At 39.9% G+C, this 19126-nt stretch overlaps 1 protein-coding gene across 3 annotated transcripts in view; it reads right to left on the bottom strand.

The window, feature by feature from the left end:
- The window catches only part of RAF1 (Raf-1 proto-oncogene, serine/threonine kinase), a 72051-nt gene that overhangs the window by 30003 nt on the left and 22922 nt on the right, over positions 1–19126 (bottom strand). For 2 of the 3 annotated variants that reach the window (XM_043887015.1, XM_043887017.1), the window contains exon 2: positions 60–292. In XM_043887015.1, the coding sequence (XP_043742950.1) occupies positions 60–266 (207 nt within the window). In that variant the 5' untranslated portion in view covers positions 267–292. Of the gene's footprint in view, positions 1–59; positions 293–3601; positions 3667–19126 lie in introns of all 3 variants that reach the window. The other variant, XM_043887016.1, reaches the window with a different exon arrangement.

The raw sequence follows: 19126 nt of genomic DNA, 5'->3' as shown, positions 1-19126 counted from the left end.
GTCTGTAATGTTTTTATAGGTGATGGACACTACATTTTCTGAGAGGAATGTTCACGTACCACTGTTCTTTGTTTGTTTGGCAAAAACACACGGATAGTGTTGCTTGTCTTAGAAGGGTCCGTAAGTTTGCCATCATCTGATGCCCGACGCTGATAGCCAAATTGCTGAACTATTGTAGGGGAGATGCAGCTGGTGCCATCAAACACCGTGTCTTTGAATCCAAAACCATTGCTGATCGTCTTCCAGGCCCCCTGTATGTGCTCCATTGATGCAGCTTACACAACACTTCAACCTAGTAAAAAAAATAATAATAATTCTTGAGTAAAATTAATTAGCTCAACAATACAATATACAGAGTAACTGTGAAAACAATAGTATGTGGGGTTTTTTGTAGGTGACGTATTCTGCTTAAATACATTATTCAGAAAACTTCTATTATAGTATATTTCCATAGAATATTTCAGACAACTCAAAAATGAACACGATGCGGACTAGAGATCAAAAGACTCATCAACGGTTATACAACCAGGTAAAAGCCAACGTGGAACATGAGCCTAGGTCTCCTGACTTCTAGTCTAATGCATTTTCAATCCCACTTTTTCTTTTGTTATTGTATATTAAGCATAACTAGCTTTGAATATTAGTAACACATTAGTACTATGAGAAATACAAAAAAAAGTGTAAGCCATAATTTTCTGCCTTTGAAGAAAAAAAAGAAATTAGTTTTTGTAAGATGTTAGACACTTTATATATAAATTATCTCATTTAATCTATAATAAGGACCCAGAAAGATTTTAAATACCTTCCTCCAACCATGCTTTAATTTTTAAACAAATGAGGCAGAGGAAAACAATGCTACTTGCCCAAGAATATCCAGGTTGATAGGTAAAACAACCAGATTCTTCATCTGTTTATATTTAAAGTACATGAACTTTCCAACATAACATTCGTTGGAGTTCAGTTTTAGTACAGAAACAAAGCTTACAAACAGATGCAAACAGAGATAGTAACCTAACAAAAAATAATCAAATGTTTTAATAGGACAACAAGAAAACCACAGCTGAAGTCCACAGACAGTCACACAATGAGAGTAAGAGATACTCTGCAGTGAGGACGTGCAATGTCCTGGCGCCGACTGGGAGTCAGCAAGCATGCGGAAGTGACAGGTGGTCCACAGCCACACCACCCTGAAGGCAATCGATCTTGGCAGAAGTGAGAGGTGCTTCCACCTTCACAGAACAGTGAGGTCGACAGGGAACCCATCCTTCTCAAGCCTTCCTCCTTCAGAAAGTTGTTTTATCTTATAATCAGCAGTAGTTACCATTTACTAGATGCCTACTATCTAGCATGAGAATGAGTATACGCTGCATACACCCCATTCATATCATCCACTGTGATCCTTAGGTGGAAATGACATCCATTTCACTCTACCTGGCAGAAATGGGATTCAGATCCGGGCAGCTCTATCTGATTCCAGAGTCCTTACCTTGTCATACGTAACACTGACACTTGAAATCATTTAGTCAGAGCTAAAATGGCCCAGAGTTAAAGATCATTTAATCCAAACATCTTGCTCTGAACCAGAAGCTTCTGTCTGCACATCCACTATGTGGTAAGCTCTTTCTCACCTCACATGCCTGAATCCAGAGGGGACGATAGATACTAACTATTCTGAGCTGACAGCTGAGGAAGCTAGAGAAGTTTAGAGACAGGATCACTATCTGGCATCACTCTCACAAAGTCTTGGCACAACTTTTTAGAGGAGAATATGGTTTAAAAAAAAAACTATTAAAAATGTGAAATGTTCTTAAAGACTAACTTGGTAATTCAATATTGCCCTCGGAATTTATCCTACGGAAGTATAAGGCAAGGCCTTCTCTGATGCTCCTGTGGTTAAGATTCTGCACTGCCAATGCAGGGGGCATGGGTTCGATCCCTGGTTGGGGAACTAAGACCCCACATGTCACATGGCACAGTCAAAAAAAAAGATAGTATGTATAAGCATCTTCACTACAGTGTTGTTCATTTCCTTGAAAAACTGTGGAAAAGACCAAATACTTAACAACAGAGAATTAAACAAATCATGTTAATTCCCATGTGACAAATAAAGTTGCTCTGTATGTGCAGAGATAGAAAAAGCTACCCACAAGACAAAATGAAAAATGTAGTCTGAACCTCTTTCATACTAATCTAGAAAGGAGAAAAATCTAAAATCATTTTTTTAAAGGTGAGAAAATCTCAAATAATAAACAATGTGCCAATAACTATTTTAGCAGGATGGTTCAGAAATTTTTACTTTATATACATCTACTTTTTGCTTTTTATATTTTACTACTACACTAGAAGCCTATTTTATTTGTGTAAAGGGGAAGGGCAGGACAAGATCCTACAGCCTTCAAGGGGCAGGACCATAACACATTGCCTCCCATTTCTTTCTTACACCACCCAAGCTCCAACACATTCCTAATTCTATTACCATGAGGTCACTTTTTAGGGACATCTACAGCTTCTTTTCCCTAGACCTTTTTTCCCCAACTAAAGAGGAAGACTTATCTGAGCATCTCAGTAGCCTGAAAAGGTGTGGCTCATATAATCGACAGGTACAGAGTAGCAGATTAATCTTAAAAACGCATCTCATCATTTCCCTCCCCTGTTTAAGACTCAGAATAAAAGCTAAACTGCCAAGCCACGCTTCACATCTCAGTACTTTTGAACTTTCTGTTTCCTTCACCTGGAAAGCCAAAACCTCCAGAGACAACCAAGCTGTCCTTTTCAGATCATTAAGGTCTTTATTTAAAATATCATTTACAGACACTTTCTCCACCCTAACCTTAAGACTCCACCGCCCTACCCCCATCAAATAACCCAGTCTTACTTTCTTCATGCCACTTACCACTTACACTCACTGTTTACAGATTTGGGTCAGTACCTCCCACCCTTTTTGCTCCATGCCAATCTTGCCAGTACCTCCTGCCAATCATGTTCACTACTGTATTCTTAGTCCTTAATACAGTACCTGGATCACAAAAGCACTCAAATATTTATTAAATGAATTCAGTTAGGAACCAGAATAATGCTGCAAAAAATATATTTTAAAAGAAAAGACCTGTCAAGAACTAGTAAATGTGAATTAAATCTCCATCTGGTAGTACATCTTTTAAAAAATATACCTATTGTTCAGCAAAAGACAAACTGCAATAAACTGCATTCTATATTATAATCTATTGGCTAAAGAACCCACTTACAAGACTTAACTGCAGCCTAAATTCAAGATCATAGTTATTTTATGACAAATTCTGTGTCCTACTGTAGGCACTTAGAAAATAACAGTGCTGGTACTTAGTAGGAACACATTACAATAACTTAATAAAAACTGACAAAAGCAAATCCACTCTAATTCTCAACTTTTTGATTATTTATCATTCATAACTTTGAAGTTTCCATGTCTATATCAAGACCATTTACAGGCTAAGAAGCATGCTAAAGCAGTGCCTTTTTCATGCCACTCACAGAAAATGATGAATCCTAATTGTAGGGCATGCTGAGATAAGCAGACAAGCCCAGAAAAGCCAAGGGCCCTACCAGCTGCCCCAGTACTGACCTCTGTATCACAGGAAGCTGTAAGCCAAAGTATCCCGTAATCAATTAACGAGAAAGGATACACATCTGAAAACAAGAACAAAGAAGCTTCTAAAAAACCATATAGCAGCCAACATACTTCAATATTAAATGGAGACATTCAGAAACTCCATTGATACCACTCCCAAATGTAAAAGTATGCATAATGTATATATAAATCTACTTTCTAATACTGTGATCTCTCCCTCTCAAATTGACCAACATTTGGTCAGTATCTGTTGACCAAATGCTCTAAGTTAAAATATATATGTATACACACCCACACATATCCTCCTAAAGATATAATAAAATTAGACAGTCCAAAATAGAAATCTACTTCTGATAGTAAAAGGTCTTTCACAGTTCCCAAGAAAAGTTTCAAAACAAACACATTCTCTTATGAATAGAAAAATTCATTATATCAGAAAGTGAAGTCGCTCAGTCAAGTCCGACTCTTTGCGACCCCAAGGACAGTAGCCTACCAGGCTCCTCCGTCCATGGAATTTTCCAGGCAAGAGTACTGGAGTGGGTTGCCATTTCCTTAACCGGGGGATCTTCCCAATCCAGGGATCGAACCCAGGTCACCCACACTGCAGGCAGACGCTTTACCATCTGAGCCACCAATAATTTAAAACAAGACATATATACTTCCCTACAACACAAGAATATAATAAGAGGATTATCAGTCCTAACATAAGAAGAACTCCTGAAAATTAATAAGAAAATTTTCAAACTTTAATTATGGAGTATTTCATATTTTCATATTTAAGTAGAAAAACTACTGGACATTATTGCTAAAACTGTAAATTATTCATCCATAAGATGGTTCCAGGGCTTCCCTGGTGGGTCAAATGGCAAAGAATCTGCTTGCAATGCAGAGAAAGTGTTAGTCGCTCAGCCGTTACAACCCCATGGACTGTAGCCCACCAAGCTCCTCTGTCCATGGGATTCTTCAGGCAAGAAATACTGGAGTAAGTTGCTATTCCTTTCTCCAGGGGAACTTTCCCATCCAGGCATCGAATCCAAATCTCCTGCATTGCAGGCAGATTCTTTATCGTCTGAGCCACCAGGGAAGAGGCCCGGGTTTAATACCTGGGTCGAGAAGATCCCCTGGAGGAGGGCATGGTAAACTCACTTCAGTATTCCTGCCTAGGAAATCCCATGGACAGAGAAGCCTGGTGGGCTACAGTCCATGGGGTCGCAGAGAGTCAGACACGACTGAGTGGCTAACACTTTCACACTTCTCAAGATGGGGCCAATGACATCATCTTTTAAAAAATACTTCCAAGACTACCTGTGCTGTGTAATATCAAAAGTAAATCAAACATTTTAAAAAAGAAGTTTAAAATGTTCATAAAGTATTTCTTGGTATTTATCCAACCTTTTCAATCCTTACATAAAAGTGTATTGTGTAAAAGAGGATTGTTCAGTAAGCCATTTGAAGATAACTTTGGAAACAAAAAGTTGATATGGAACCTAATTTTAAAAGCTCTTTTCTGTCCCATGATTAAAAAATAACTTTTTAGATAACTCTCTTCACAAAGTAGTAGCTTTATTATGACAAAAGACCCCTGATTGTAAACACAGTTGTGTTTATATATATACATATAGTGAGACAGCCTAAGAATTTGTATTCGACAAGCTAAACACCGATCTTTTACCAGAAAGGACCCAGCATATTCACAATCTCACTTACTATGATAGCAAACTGCTATAAATTTAGGAAGCCTACAATTTACTTAACATGAATTCTAGCCTATTCTAGAACATTCTAGAACAGGCTAGGCTCAATGGGTTTCCTTCTGCATTCATACCCCTTCTCCTCCAGTCATCCCATTACAGAGCACCACAGAAATCAAAAAACCTAGATCCTACTCTACTCTGCTTCCTCCGTGACTCTTCCATTAAAGATTTGCCAAAATGGGCTTACCCCCAAATTCAGTCTCTGAAAGACACCACAGGGGTGGACATTTTATGGGAAAAAAAGGGGGGGGGGGACAATTCATTAATTAATAGGTATCACAGCTTTCCTGAGTCACTTACTCTATATCTGTCAATCATTAGTTGATCAAAATTTCCCTAAATCTATTACTTCTAGCATAATATCTGAGGCTGACAACCTCCATAGGTTCACCAAAAAGTTCGCCTTTCATTGACTTCATGCTTCATCTGTCACACTGGAATTTGAAGGTTTTGTAGTCTAAACTCTTTTTATTTTTTTTTTCAGTTCTACCACTTTATTGCTACCAACCCATCTCCCTCCACCCTCGTGCACACACGCTCAGTCACGTAACCCCATGGACTGCAGCCCGCCAGGCTCCTCTGTCCATGGACTTTTCCAAGCAAGAATACTGGAGTGTGGGTTGCCATTTCCTTCTCCATAAACTCTTTTTAAAGCTGAATCTTTCTATTTCAAAGTGTTTGCTTTTACTATCATAGTTCACTTGTCATAATCATTCAACCTCACTTATTCTCTGCATGAATATTCTTTTAGAAAGTTAGAGAATGACATCTATCCTATATCTAAGTTAAAAAGTGGTTTAGAAATTCTAATAGTACTGAGTTTCGTAGGCAGTGGTTCAGTCGCTAAATCATGTCCAACTCTTTTGACTCCATGGACTGCAGCCCTCTGTCCCAGGCTCCTCTGTCCATGGAATTCTCCAGGCAAGAATACTGGACTGGGTAGCCACTTCCTTCTCCAGGGGATTCTCCCGATCCAGGGACTGAACTCAGGTCTCCTGCACTTCAGGCAGATTCTTTACCATCTGAGGCACCAGGGAGTTGGGGAGCAAACAAAAGAGCCACACTAGAAAGCACACTGCCCTGAATACGCAGCGAGGGGGCTTAAGGAAGCGTCTAAGGCCAAACCCCCGTATCATCTGCGCAATTCTATCTTGAGATCCATTTCAGCTGCCTTCTCTGGGCCCTTCTGGTTGGTACAGTAGTGCCTCATCTTAGAAAGCTTCGCGTTCTGCAGTTTCAGTTACTCGTCTGAAAATATTAAATAGAAAAGTTCAGAATGAATAATTCCTAAGCTTTAAGAGCTTTTTGAGCTCTTAAAGCCTTTCAGAGCTTTTTGATTTCTAAGTAGTGTAATGAAAGCTCACACCAATTCACTCCCTCCTGCCGGGATGTGAACCACCCCTCTGTCCAGCACACCCACACTACATATTCTACCTGCTCTGTAGTCCTTTAGGAGTCTTCTGGGTTACCAGATGGGCTGTCACGGTATGGCAGTGCATGTTATTTTACTTAACAATGGCCAAAAGTGCAAGAGCTGTGATGCTGGCAATTCGAATATTCTCTTACTGTGCCTAACTTATAAAATTAAACTTTATCATACGTATGTATGTATAGGATAAAACAGTACAAGAGTTCCAAACCATCTGTAGTTTCAGACACCCATGGGGGAGTGGGGGGCGGACACTTAAGAAAGTATCCTTCACCGGTAAGGGGGGATGATTAAATAATTAAAATGGTATCCAGTATGCTTCAAACAAGGACAGAATAAATACCTTCTTAATAGCCAGCTTCTTCAAGGAAGACTTCCAAAACTCAAGTCTCTTTCTCTCCTGACTGTAACTCAGCACTTTTTCACACTGTGGAGTGTGACCCATAAGTGTTCAGAATATCATTTTCATGAGTTATGACCAGCTTTCTCAAGTAAGGTAAAGCAGAGTGTATCCACATAGCAGAATTAAGTGCTATTTTGAGAAATCTCTGACTCAGGTACACACACATCATAAAATGTATTCCTTAGTAGAGATCACTACTAAGTCTGAAAACTACTGGTGTAATTATAAAGCTCAGAATCCCTACCAGAGCATTCACTGAGTTCTCAAGTGCATTTATCCACATAGAATATATCTTCTTGTACTTGAATGATAAATTTTTTTAAGGATCCATGCAGTCTTGGATTGTCTTAGTTTTACCAATGAACTTTCTCCATGTGTCTGCTAATTCCACCTTATGTTATATACTAAAATAATCATTTCTGCTAATTCACGTGATTCTTCCAGTTTTCATGTATTTCACTGCCAAGCAGACTCAAAGAAATTCAGTATACTAAGCTTTCATTCTTTTCTCAGGTTCCATTAGTTATTTTGTGAGCTTATTTATCATTCTCATAAATGACAGAATGATTTCCGTTCGTTTCCAAGTCAAACCATTCAATATCAAAGTAATCCAAGTCTATGCCCCAACCACTAATGCTGAAGAAGCTGAAGCTGACCGGTTGGTTCTATGAAGACCTAGAAGACCTTCTAGAAGTAACACCAAATAAAGAGGTCCTTTTCATTATAGGGGACTGGAATGCAAAAGTAGGAAGTCAAGCGATACCTGGAGTAACAGCAAGTTTGGCCTTGGACTACAAAATGAAGCAGGGCAAAGGCTAACAGAGTTTTGCGAAGAGAATACACTGATTATAGCAAACACCTTCTTCCAACAACACAAGAGATGACTCTACACATTGACATCACCAGATGGTCAATACCAAAAGCAGATTGATTATATTCTTTGAGATCTAATATGGAGCAAAGTCAGCAAAAAGAAGACCAGGAGCTTGACTATGGCTCAGATCATGAACACGTCATTGCAAAATTCAGACTTCAAGAAAGTAGGGAAAATCCACTAGGTCATTCAGATATGACCTAAGTCAAATCCCTTATGAGCATACAGTGGAGGTGACAAACAGACTCAAGAGATTAGATCTGACAGAGGTGCTGAAGAACTATGGATGGAGGTTTGTAAAACTGTACAGGAGGCAGTGATCAAGACCATCCCCAAGAAAAAGAAATCCAAGAAGGCAAAATGGTTGTCTGAGGAGGCCTTACAAATAGCTGAGAAAAGACGAGAAGTGAAAGGCAAAGGAGAAAAGGAAAGATATACCCATCTGAACACAGAGTTCCAGAGAATAGCAAGGAGAGATAAGAAAGCCTTCTAAAGTGAACAAAACAAAGAAACAGAGAAAAACAATAGAAAGGGAAAGACTAGAGATCTCATCAAGAAAACTAGAGATACCAAGGGAATATTTCATGCAAAGATGAGCACAATAAAGGACAGAAATGGTATGGACCTAACAGAAGCAGAAAATATTAAGAAGAGGTGGCAAGAATACACAGAAAAACTATACAAAAAAACGTTTTAATGACCTGGATAATCACGATGGTGTGATCGCTAGAGCCAGACATCCTGGAGTGCAAAGTCAAGTGGGCCTTAGGAAGCATCACTACAAACAAACCTAGTGGAGATGGTGGAATTCCAGTTGAGCTATTTCAAATCCTAAAAGATGATGCTGTGAAAGTGCTGCATTCAATATGCCAGCAAATCTGGAAAACTCAGCAGTGGCCACAGGACTGGAAAAGGTCAGTTTCATCCCAATCCCAAAGGGCAATACCAAAGAATATTCAAACTATAGCACAACTGCACTCATTTCACATACTAGCAAGGTAATGCTCAAAATCCTCCAAGCTAGGCTCCAACAGTACATGAACCAAAAACTTTCAGATGTACAAACTATATTTAGAAAAGGCAGAGGAACCAGAGATCAAATTGCCAACATCTGCTGGATCATAGAAAAAGCAAGGAAATGCCAGGAAAACATCTACTTTTGCTCCACTGACTTTGCTAAAGCCTCCAACTGTGTGGATCACAACAAACTGTGGAAAATTCTTCAAGAGATGGGAATACCAGACCACCTGACCTGCCTCCTTAGTAATCTGTATGCAGGTCAAGAAGGAACAGTTAGAACCAGACATGAAGCAACAGACTGGTTCCAAATTGGGAAGGAGAACGTCAAGGCTGTACATTGTCACCTTGCTTATTTAACTTATATGCAGAGTACATCATGGGAAACGCCAGGCTGGCTGAAGCACAAGCTGGAATCAACACTGCTGGGAGAAATATCAATAACCTCAGATACGCAGATGGTACCACCCTTACGGAAGACAGCAAAGAAGAACTAAAGAGCCCCTTGATGAAGGTGAAAGAGGAGAGTGAAAAAGCTGGCTTAAAATTCAACATTCAAAAAAACCAAGATCATGGCATCCAGTCCCATTACTTCATGGCAAATAGAAGGGAAAAGAATGGGAATGATGACAGACTATTTTACTGGGCTCCAAAATCACTCAGGACGGTGACTGCAGCCATGAAATTAAAAGACGTGTGCTCCTTGGAAGAAAAGCTATGATCAACCTAGACAGCGTATTAAAAAGCAGAGACATTATTTTGCCAACAAAGGCCCACAGAGTCAAAGCTATGGTTTTTCCGGTAGTCATGTACGAATGTGAGAGTTGGACCATAAAGAAGACCAAGTGCCATAGAATTGATGCTTTCGAACTACGGTGCTGGAGAAGACTCTTGAGAGTTCCTTGGACAGCAAGGAGATCAAACCAGTCCATCCTAAAGGAAATCAACCCTGAATATTCACTGGAAGGACTGATGCTGAAGCTTCAATACTTTGGCCACCTGATGCAAAGAGCTGACTCACTGGAAAAAGACCCTGATGCAGGGAAAGATTGAGGGCAGGAGGAAAAGGGGTTGACAGAGGATGAGATGGTTGGTTGGACAGCATCATTGAGTTGATGGACATGAGTTTGAGCCAGACACAACTAAGCAACTGAACAATGAACATTTATCATTCAAATTTACTGTGACAATATCTACTGTAGTGGATTCACTGACAGTAACTTGAGACCATTCTCTAACACTGATTAGGCTACATGGCTCACTAACTTTTAAATACTATGACAGTTTTAAGGCATGGAACTTATACACCCATGGGTCTCACATGATGAAGTCTCATTTAAATATATATGTATATATATTTGTCTATTTGGTTGTGCCAAGTCTTAAGTTTTCAGCATGCCAAATCTTTTTTTTCCCCAGTTGCAGCATGTGGGATCTTAGTTCTCTGACTAGGAATCCAACTCTGGTCCCTTGCATTGTGAGTATGATGTCTTAACCACTGGACCACCAGGGAAGTCCCTATGAAGTCTCATTTACTAAATTAGTTTACTCCATGTTGAAGCTGCAATCTTTCATTCTCTCTCAAAATTGCCCTTCTTCTCTACCATCTCATTTATCACTTCTTATAAGGATTGCTGTTGCTGTAAGGTCTTCTGTTTCCTATTCTTTTCTGCTTTTAAAGGAAATACCAAATAAGACTGTGGAGTTAAATCTATTTCACTGAACTTAATGCAGATTCCACTCCCAATTTAAGTCCTTCTCCAAAGTGGACATGAGAAAGATTATCCTCACTCAGAGTCTTGTAATTTTTTTTTTTAACCTTCTCTTCTGGAGAGTTCCAGAGATCAAGTGTCTGAATAGAAAGCATGAGAACCTCAAAACATACAAAGTAGGCTTCCCGAAGTCTTTGAAGGCAGCCCCTATGTAGAAAAATTCTACATGCCTCTACTGAGCTTTGGGTTCCTTGTGATGTCCTTCAGGTAAAACTCTTCCCATAAAAACCCCCTTTCTTTGCTTCCTATTCATGAAGAATTTACCACTCTCTCCTGTTTTTTTATATTGATATTATTCACATGTATGCTATTAATAGCCCTTCCCTAATTATTTCCATGTCTGCATCCCTATTTGACTATAAGCTCCTTGAGGACAGAGTACACACATGCTTCTTTGTTTTCTTTTCCCCAGAACTTACTACTAGCACAACACGTGACTCAAAGGAGTTATTCAACCAAGACTTCAAATCAATGTGATGGCTGTTGCAGAATCCACAACATAGTAAACATTTAGAGTTATGTAAATTATTAAGGGAAAGGGCTATTTTTAGTATGTAATATAAAATTATAACCACAAGCAAGCATCCATGAAAAATTCAAATACTTAACAAAGACTAGTTATCTGAACAGTAACAATATTGGTTTGTTCTCTATTTTGACACCGGCCGAAACTGACTAGGAAACAAGATATATTCACCAAAAATGAATTTCTTAAAATTCTGTACCAACTATACAGCAAGAATGAAAACATTAGCTAACTGCTACTGAGTTCTTGACACTTCAGTATGTACAATACTACTGAGTACAGACTACAACATGCAGAGTAATATTGAATTTTTCACATTTCATTATGTAAGTATCAGTTCTTTAAATACAATCTCTCATTTAAGCCTCCCAAGAACTCTATGACAGATACTATTATCCTGATTTTGGATATAAGGAAATTGTAAGACCAAGAAAGTTAAATAAAACTGTCCAAGGTTTACACAGTAAGATAGAGAGCCAAGATTACTGACAGAATATCTAAGGTCAAAAGCCCTCACAAGTTCTGCCAGAGCTTTATCACACCATCACTCTTTATTCTTCAGGCAGATAAGATCAATGCATTTGTGTGGCAGGCTGTTGCTCAGATGAAGTGCCCGATTTCAACACTGTGGCTGCCTGCTCTAGCTTCCTGCTACTGGCTCCTTCCTTCTCCTCTGATCATTTGTTTTTATTACATTTTTATTTAAAATATGATATAATTAAATTTGGGGAGGGGCATAAAAAAGGAAAGTTACCCATAACCTTATTCATCCTAACAAAACATTTTTGGATACCATCTCCTAATATTAGCAGCATGATACATGGATATCTGTTCAGAACTACTTCCACCTTTTATTAGCTGTGTGGCCTTTTGCCAAATTACTTAATTTCCCCCATACCAATTTTTTCACTCAGTCATATTACGGAGCAACTATTATGTACCTGACACTGTTTTACTCTAGATGCCTGAGTTAACTCAGTGAAATTAGAGACAAAGAACCTTGATCTCCAGAGAAGCGGATCTCCTAGAGGACACACACAAAACAAAGTAAGTTATATAACATGATAGCAGGTGATAAGTGCTGGGGGAAGGGAGACAAGTTGCAATGTATATAATGAGGTCAGAGTCGGTCTCACTGAGGAGGTGAAGAGCTGAGTGCGGAAGTCAGGAGTTTGACTTGCAAGCAGCTAGGGGGACAGTCAAGGCAGAAGGAGCAGCTAGTGAAAACCCTCAAGGAGGAGTGTCCCGTGCCCAAGGAACAGCAAAGATCATGAGCTCAGTGAAGTGGGAGTACAGCTGGGGGAAGGGCGATGCGGTCAACCTGGGTCACCACTGGAAGGACCCTGCCTCTTACTAAGGGAAATGGGAAGCCACTGAAAGGTTTTGAGCAGAGAAGACTCACGACCTAGTCTTAAAAGGACTAGTCCAGTTGCTACACTGTAAATAAACTACATGTGCAGTAGACATCCAACTATGAAGTTCAGAAGATGTCTGTGCTGAAGGATTAACCATGAAAATGGTTCAATGGCTGTGCCTGACGCTGATATTGCTGTGGTTTCTGCCTTACCAAGGCCACTCAGCACGGAGAGTGGCAGAAAATGAGCCTGTGCCTCAGTGTGCCGTGAACACAGACAGAGCAGGCTGAAGGAAGGCGTTCTCCTAAATCCCAGGAAGTGGGCAGTCCTGGGAGCTGAGCTACAGACTGTCACTACTTAGCAATGCTCTCTCTGGGGCTAACTGTGGCCTCAATCCTTATCCATACATGTACCTACGCATAACTGCAGTCTCAATCCAAACACTGTTACATTCTTCTCCTTCCAACTTCAAGTATTTGATAGTCGTTTGTCTAATCATACCCCACTGTGTTGCATGTAATTCATCCTTAACCTATTCTTAAGTCACATATTTTTTTCAGCGCTAAAAGTCTCTGAAACCAGAACATATGCTAAAAACAATGCTGTGCCTTACTTGTCCCAACAGAGAGCCTGAAAAGAATACCATCAGGTATGTATGTATTTTGCTTGATAACCTAGGTATGAGATACTAGGTCAAAAGGTAAGAATTATGGATGAATGCTGCTACTGTCACAATTTTAGTATTTTAAAATTGGTCTGGGACGAATTTTTGTCTTTAAGATAAGCTTATTTTCTGAAGCAACTGGTGGCTATTTTCTCTGATCTTTTTTACCGCAGGGTGTGGGGTGGGGGGAGGTGGCGGTGGGGGGGGGGGGGCAGCAGGGAGGTAGGGGGTTAGGGTAGGTTTAACCCGGAAAGGGAGGGTTGTGCTATTTCATTTTCTTAGAAGTGACAAAGACTTCTGAAAGTTTAGAGAGGTTAAAGATACAGACTGATAAAGGCAACACCAATGGGTGTAACTTTCTTAAGAATTTCACATTAGGTCAGCTTTCCATCAGCAGGCTGGGTATTGAGTACGATTATTTTGTGTTTTTTATACTCCATGGAAGAAAAGGAGCACTCAACAGCCTAATTCCCAAAGAGGTCTCTTAAGCTCTTCTAATAAGGTGGCTCAGGTCTTTATTCCTGGAAAAAGTAAAACAGAGGGTCTCTACACAGGGAGGTTTCAGGTACAGTCGACAGCATGGGTGCTATTCTGAAAACCATGCTAACTGAATGCCTAAAAGCAGAGAGCAAGGAGCTTCTTCCACAGCTGGGGAACCAGGCTCAAAAAAAAAAACCCCAACATTAGCTCCCCTACCTTACAATGAAGCTCAAAGACAACAAGCCTAACCCAAGCATTCAAAGATTCCAATCAGCTATTTAATTCAATCCTTTTAGAAATAAGACTGCCAAAGATTACCAGACACTTTAACATGGATGATAAAGACCAAAACACAATAGGAAACACATACACCCCTGCATGACTTGAGCTATCAGATTAACTGAAATCATCAGAACAGAGCCCATCAAGTGCTCATTACATTAAATTTTACAGTAATGGGATAACAGAAAATTCCACAAACTTCTAAAGGAAAAAAAATACAAGGGATCAGGAATTGGAATGGCTTCAAACTTATCAACACTGGAAGATAGAAAAATAATGAAGGAAAGACTTCTAAATTCTAAAGGGAAATTACTTCCAATTTAGAATAATCACCAAAACTATTGTAGAAAAGAGGTATTTTCTGGCATTTATTACTAAAAATCTTTTACCCTTCACGATCCATGTCTCAAGGGATTTGTTACATGATTAAGAATAAACCAAGAGATGAGATGAGATATAGGGAAAAGGGCATCTAACACAAGAAAGAAGCAAAACAAAATCCTCAGGCCAGTGGAGGGAAACCTCTGAATCACACCTGTGCATCAGGGACAAGCAGCCATAACTGTGTGACCTTGAACTTTGAACTGCACCCTGTACTGCCACCAACAACACTCACCCGCACGTTAGCCTTTTCTTTGCTTCAGAGACAGGGTAGAGAGAGAGGAGGGAGAAAGAGGTAAGGGAGGAAATGTAGGGAGAGAAGAGATGGACGCAAACAGCCCACATTTTTAGTTTTCCATGATCCTATACTCTCCATTTTCTTAACTGAACTATAGCTGATTTACAATGTTGAGTTAATTTCTGCTGTACAAGAAAGTGATTCAGTTATACACACATATATTCCTTTTTATATTCATTTCCATTACAGTTTATCACAAGATACTATAGTTCCCTACGCTATGCAATAGGACCTTGTTTACCCATTCTATATATAATCGGTTAGCATCTGCTAAGCCCAAACCTCCACTCCATCCCTCCCCCAACCCCCTCCCCACTGGGCAACCACAGGTCTGTTCTCTATGTCTGTGAGTCTGTTTCTGTTTTGTAGATAAGTTCATGTGTGCCATATTTTAGATTCCACATATAGGTGACATCATACAGTAGTAGTCTTTTTCTGACTTACTTCACTTAGTATGATAATATCTAACACCATCCATGTTGCTGCAAACGGCATTATTCTTTCTTACTGCTGCATAGTATTCCAGTGTGAGTGTGCGTCTGCGTGAACATCTTCATTATCCACTCATCTGTCAATGGACATTTAGGCTGTTTCCATGTCTTGGCTTTTGGGAATAGTGCTGCTATGAAAAAGGGGGTGCATGTATCTGCCCAGGAGTGAGACTGCTTGGGCCATGCGCATGCATGCGTGCATTCACTTCAGTCATGCCTGAGCCTTTGTAACACCATGGACTGGAGGTAGCCAGGCTCCTCTGGAATGGGATTCTGCAGGCAAGAACACTGGACAGGGTTGCCATGCCCTCCTCCAGGGGGTCTTCCCCACCCAGGGATTGAACCAGTATCTTCCCCTGAATAGCTGGCAGATCACTTTACCCACTGAGCCACCTGGGAAGTACTGCTGGGCCACATGGCAATTCTATTTTTAGTTTTTTGAGGAACCTCCATACTGTTTTGGCTGCATCAACTCACATTCCCACAAACATTGTAGGCAGGTTCCCTTTTCTCCATACCCTTCTCCAACATTTGTTACTTGGAGACTTTTTAATGATGAGCCTTCTGACTGATGGGGAGTGATATTTTATTGTAGTCCTGATTTGCCTTTTTCTAAAAATTAGCGATGTTGAGCATCTTTTCATGTACCTGAATGCCATCTGTCTGTCTTCTTTGGAGAACTGTCTATTTAGGTTTCTTATGCCCATTTTTTGATTGGGTTGTTTTTTATTCTTGAGTTGTATGAGATGTTTGTACAGTTTGGAAATTAAGCCCTTGTTGGTCTCATCATTTGCAAATACTTCCTCTCATTCTGTAGGTTGTATTTTCATTTTATTTGTGGTTTTCTTTGCTGTACAAAGGACTTCTCCTGTGGCTCAGCTGATAAAGAGTCTACATGCAATGCAGGAGGACGTGGGTGCGATCCCTGGGTTGGGAAGATCCCCTGGAGCAGGGAAAGGCTACCCACTCCAGTATTCTGGGCTGGAGAATTCCATGGACTGTACAGTCCATGGGGTCACAAAGAGCTGGACACAACTGAGTGACTTTTTCTTCTCTCTTTGCCGTACAAAAGCTTGCAAGTTTGGTTTATCTTTGCTTTTCTTTCTACTGCCTTGGGAGACTGACCTAAGAAAACATCAGTACAATGTACGGCATAATCCTATGCCCTTTCAGTATACTCTTCCTTATACAGGAGCTAGTGAGAGCTGGGCTGCACCTTGAGATATTCTGGGTGGTTGATCAACATGAACAGAACAGTCGGTCTAGCAGTACAGGGTTTCCCAAAGCATGGGCCATACATTATTCATGGTTTACAAAGACGATTTTAGAGGATTTGTGGACATGACACAAAATAACACTGAATCAATCAAAGATTGTGATAAAGATTATGATGCCTCTTTAACACTTCTTAATCTCCATTTTTTAAAAAAGCCACTAATAAACTCTAACTAAAAATTAATTCTGTTGTTTTTATTATATTAAGATAGCAGCAAAGGAATACAGTACTATACAGTACTAATAAGGATCCCTATTCTGGCATCTTCTTTTGGATTCATTTTGACTGTGTATTTTCAAAGTGCACATAACATAGTTCCCTCCATTTTTGTGCAAAAGAACTGAACGCAAGAGAGTAATTAACCATCATCCATCCTTGATGCTTCGCTTCTGCAATTTCAGGTGATGCTAGCACCCAGCTCTTATCTCTATAACTCTACAGCCTCAAGCTACTTTACTATTTTTAAAGTGAAAGTTCCAGGAATACCTGGGCGGTCAGTCCAGTGGTTAGGACTCCACAGGAGGCACAAGTTCAATCCCTGGTCGGGGAACTTAAGAGTCCACAAGCCTCAGGGCACCGCCAAAAAAAAAAAAAAAAACAAGTGAGCTATTTTAAGAAAATATATTAAATAAGCACTACTATAGGCAGGTCTCTGTTCTGGTAAAAGTCAGGAAGATAGCACTTCAATGACTGAAACTGGTGAAACACTAGTCTAGCAGAGGCAATACACTCTTTAAATGACCCTGTACTCTGCCATTACTTATCTGTCAGGCTTTTAAGCAAGTCTGATCAATAAAATCCTAGTAATCAAATCTAGAGGGTTTCTCAGCCTAACAATCCTCTCTTCCTCCTGCTGCTGCTAAGTCGCTTCAGTTGTGTCCAACTCTGTGCAACCCCTTAGATGGCAGCCCACCAGGCTCCCCCGTCCCTGGGATTCTCCAGGTAAGAACACTGGAGTGGGCTGCCATTTCCTTCTCCAATGCATGAAAGTGAAAAGTGAAAGTGAAGTCGCTCAGTCGTGTCCGACTCTTCGACCCCATGGATTGCAGCCCACCAGGCTCCTCTGCCCATGGGATTTTCCAGGCAAGAGCACTGGAGTGGGTTGCCATTGCCTTCTCCGCTCTTCCTCCTAAGAGACTCATTATTCTGCACTTGCAGGGGTTTCTTCTATCTCCTCCACCTGCTTTGCTGGCTTCTGTTCTTCCTCCTGCCTCAAAACCATGGATGTACCTCAGGACTTCTAAACTTTCCAAGTGTTCCACAGCCTTTCCAACCTGGCCTACACACACTGCCTCCATCAATGAAAAGCGTGGCAAACAACACTGTTGTCTCCCAATCCCACATTCCTCTTTTGAGAACTTCCTTCCTTCAGCCACAGGAATAAGCCCCAAGCAGCGATGTTTATCTGTTTCCACTCATGACCCCGCCCCTTGAGGCCCCACTACTACTGAATGGTACAATCAAGTGGAACTTAATTTGAAACTCAGAGACTATAAAGAATGATCCTTTGAACTAAGAACACAGAAACAGAGTTATAAGAATGTTGGTCCATGTATGTTCAAAGCAGTCAAAGCAAGTTTGCTATTAAGAGAACAATATTCTGCAAATTGACCTACAGATTCAACACAATCTCTAACAGAACAGGCTTCTTTGCCAGCTTCTTAGTAGATATTGCCAAGCTGACTCTAAAATGCATATGAAAATTCAAGGGACCCAGAACAGTCAAAATAATCTTGAAAAAGAACAAAGTTTGAGGAATCATACTTACCAATTTCAAAACTTACTGCCCAAAGCTACAGCAGTCAATGTGGTACTGGTATAAGAATAGTCATATAGAGCAACAGAGCAGAACTAAGAAGGGCACCAAACAATTCAGGTATCCACATGCAAAAGAATGGAGCTGGACCCCTACTTCAGAGAATTACGTAAAAATTAAACCAATGGGTGAAGACCTGAATAATGTAAGAGCTAAAACTGTAAAACACTTAAAAGAAAACAAAAGAGTAAATCTGGATGACCTTGAATTTGGCAGTGGTTTTTAAGATAGAACACTAAAGACACAAGCAACAAAAGAAAAACAGATAAATTGGGACTTTATCAAAATTAAAAACTTCTTGCTTCAAAGAACACAATCAAGAAAATAAAAAGATAACCTAAGTCTGGCAGAAACCAACGCAATTCTGTAAAGCATTTAACCTTCAATTAAAAAATAAATTAATTAATTGAAAAAAGGGGGGTAAATCTGCAAATCATGTATCCTATAAGGGATTTGCATCTAGAATATAAATATTCTATAGAATACAGGCTGAAGAATTCTCAGAATTCAATAGTAAAAAGACAACCCAATTTCAAGACGTGCCAAAAATCTGCATAGACATTTTTCCAAAAAAGATACAGAAACAATCAAGAACATGAAAAGGTGCAACATTACTAACCTTTAAGGAAACGAAAAATCAAAAACATAATAGGACAGCACTTTACATGACTATTATCAAAAAGCGAGAAAGAAAAAGGGAA

This window comes from Cervus elaphus, chromosome 24 (assembly GCF_910594005.1).
Source record: "Cervus elaphus chromosome 24, mCerEla1.1, whole genome shotgun sequence".
Lineage (NCBI taxonomy): Eukaryota > Metazoa > Chordata > Mammalia > Artiodactyla > Cervidae > Cervus > Cervus elaphus.
Note: the sequence above shows the minus strand (reverse complement) of the source record. Positions and strands in the feature narration are given on the sequence as shown.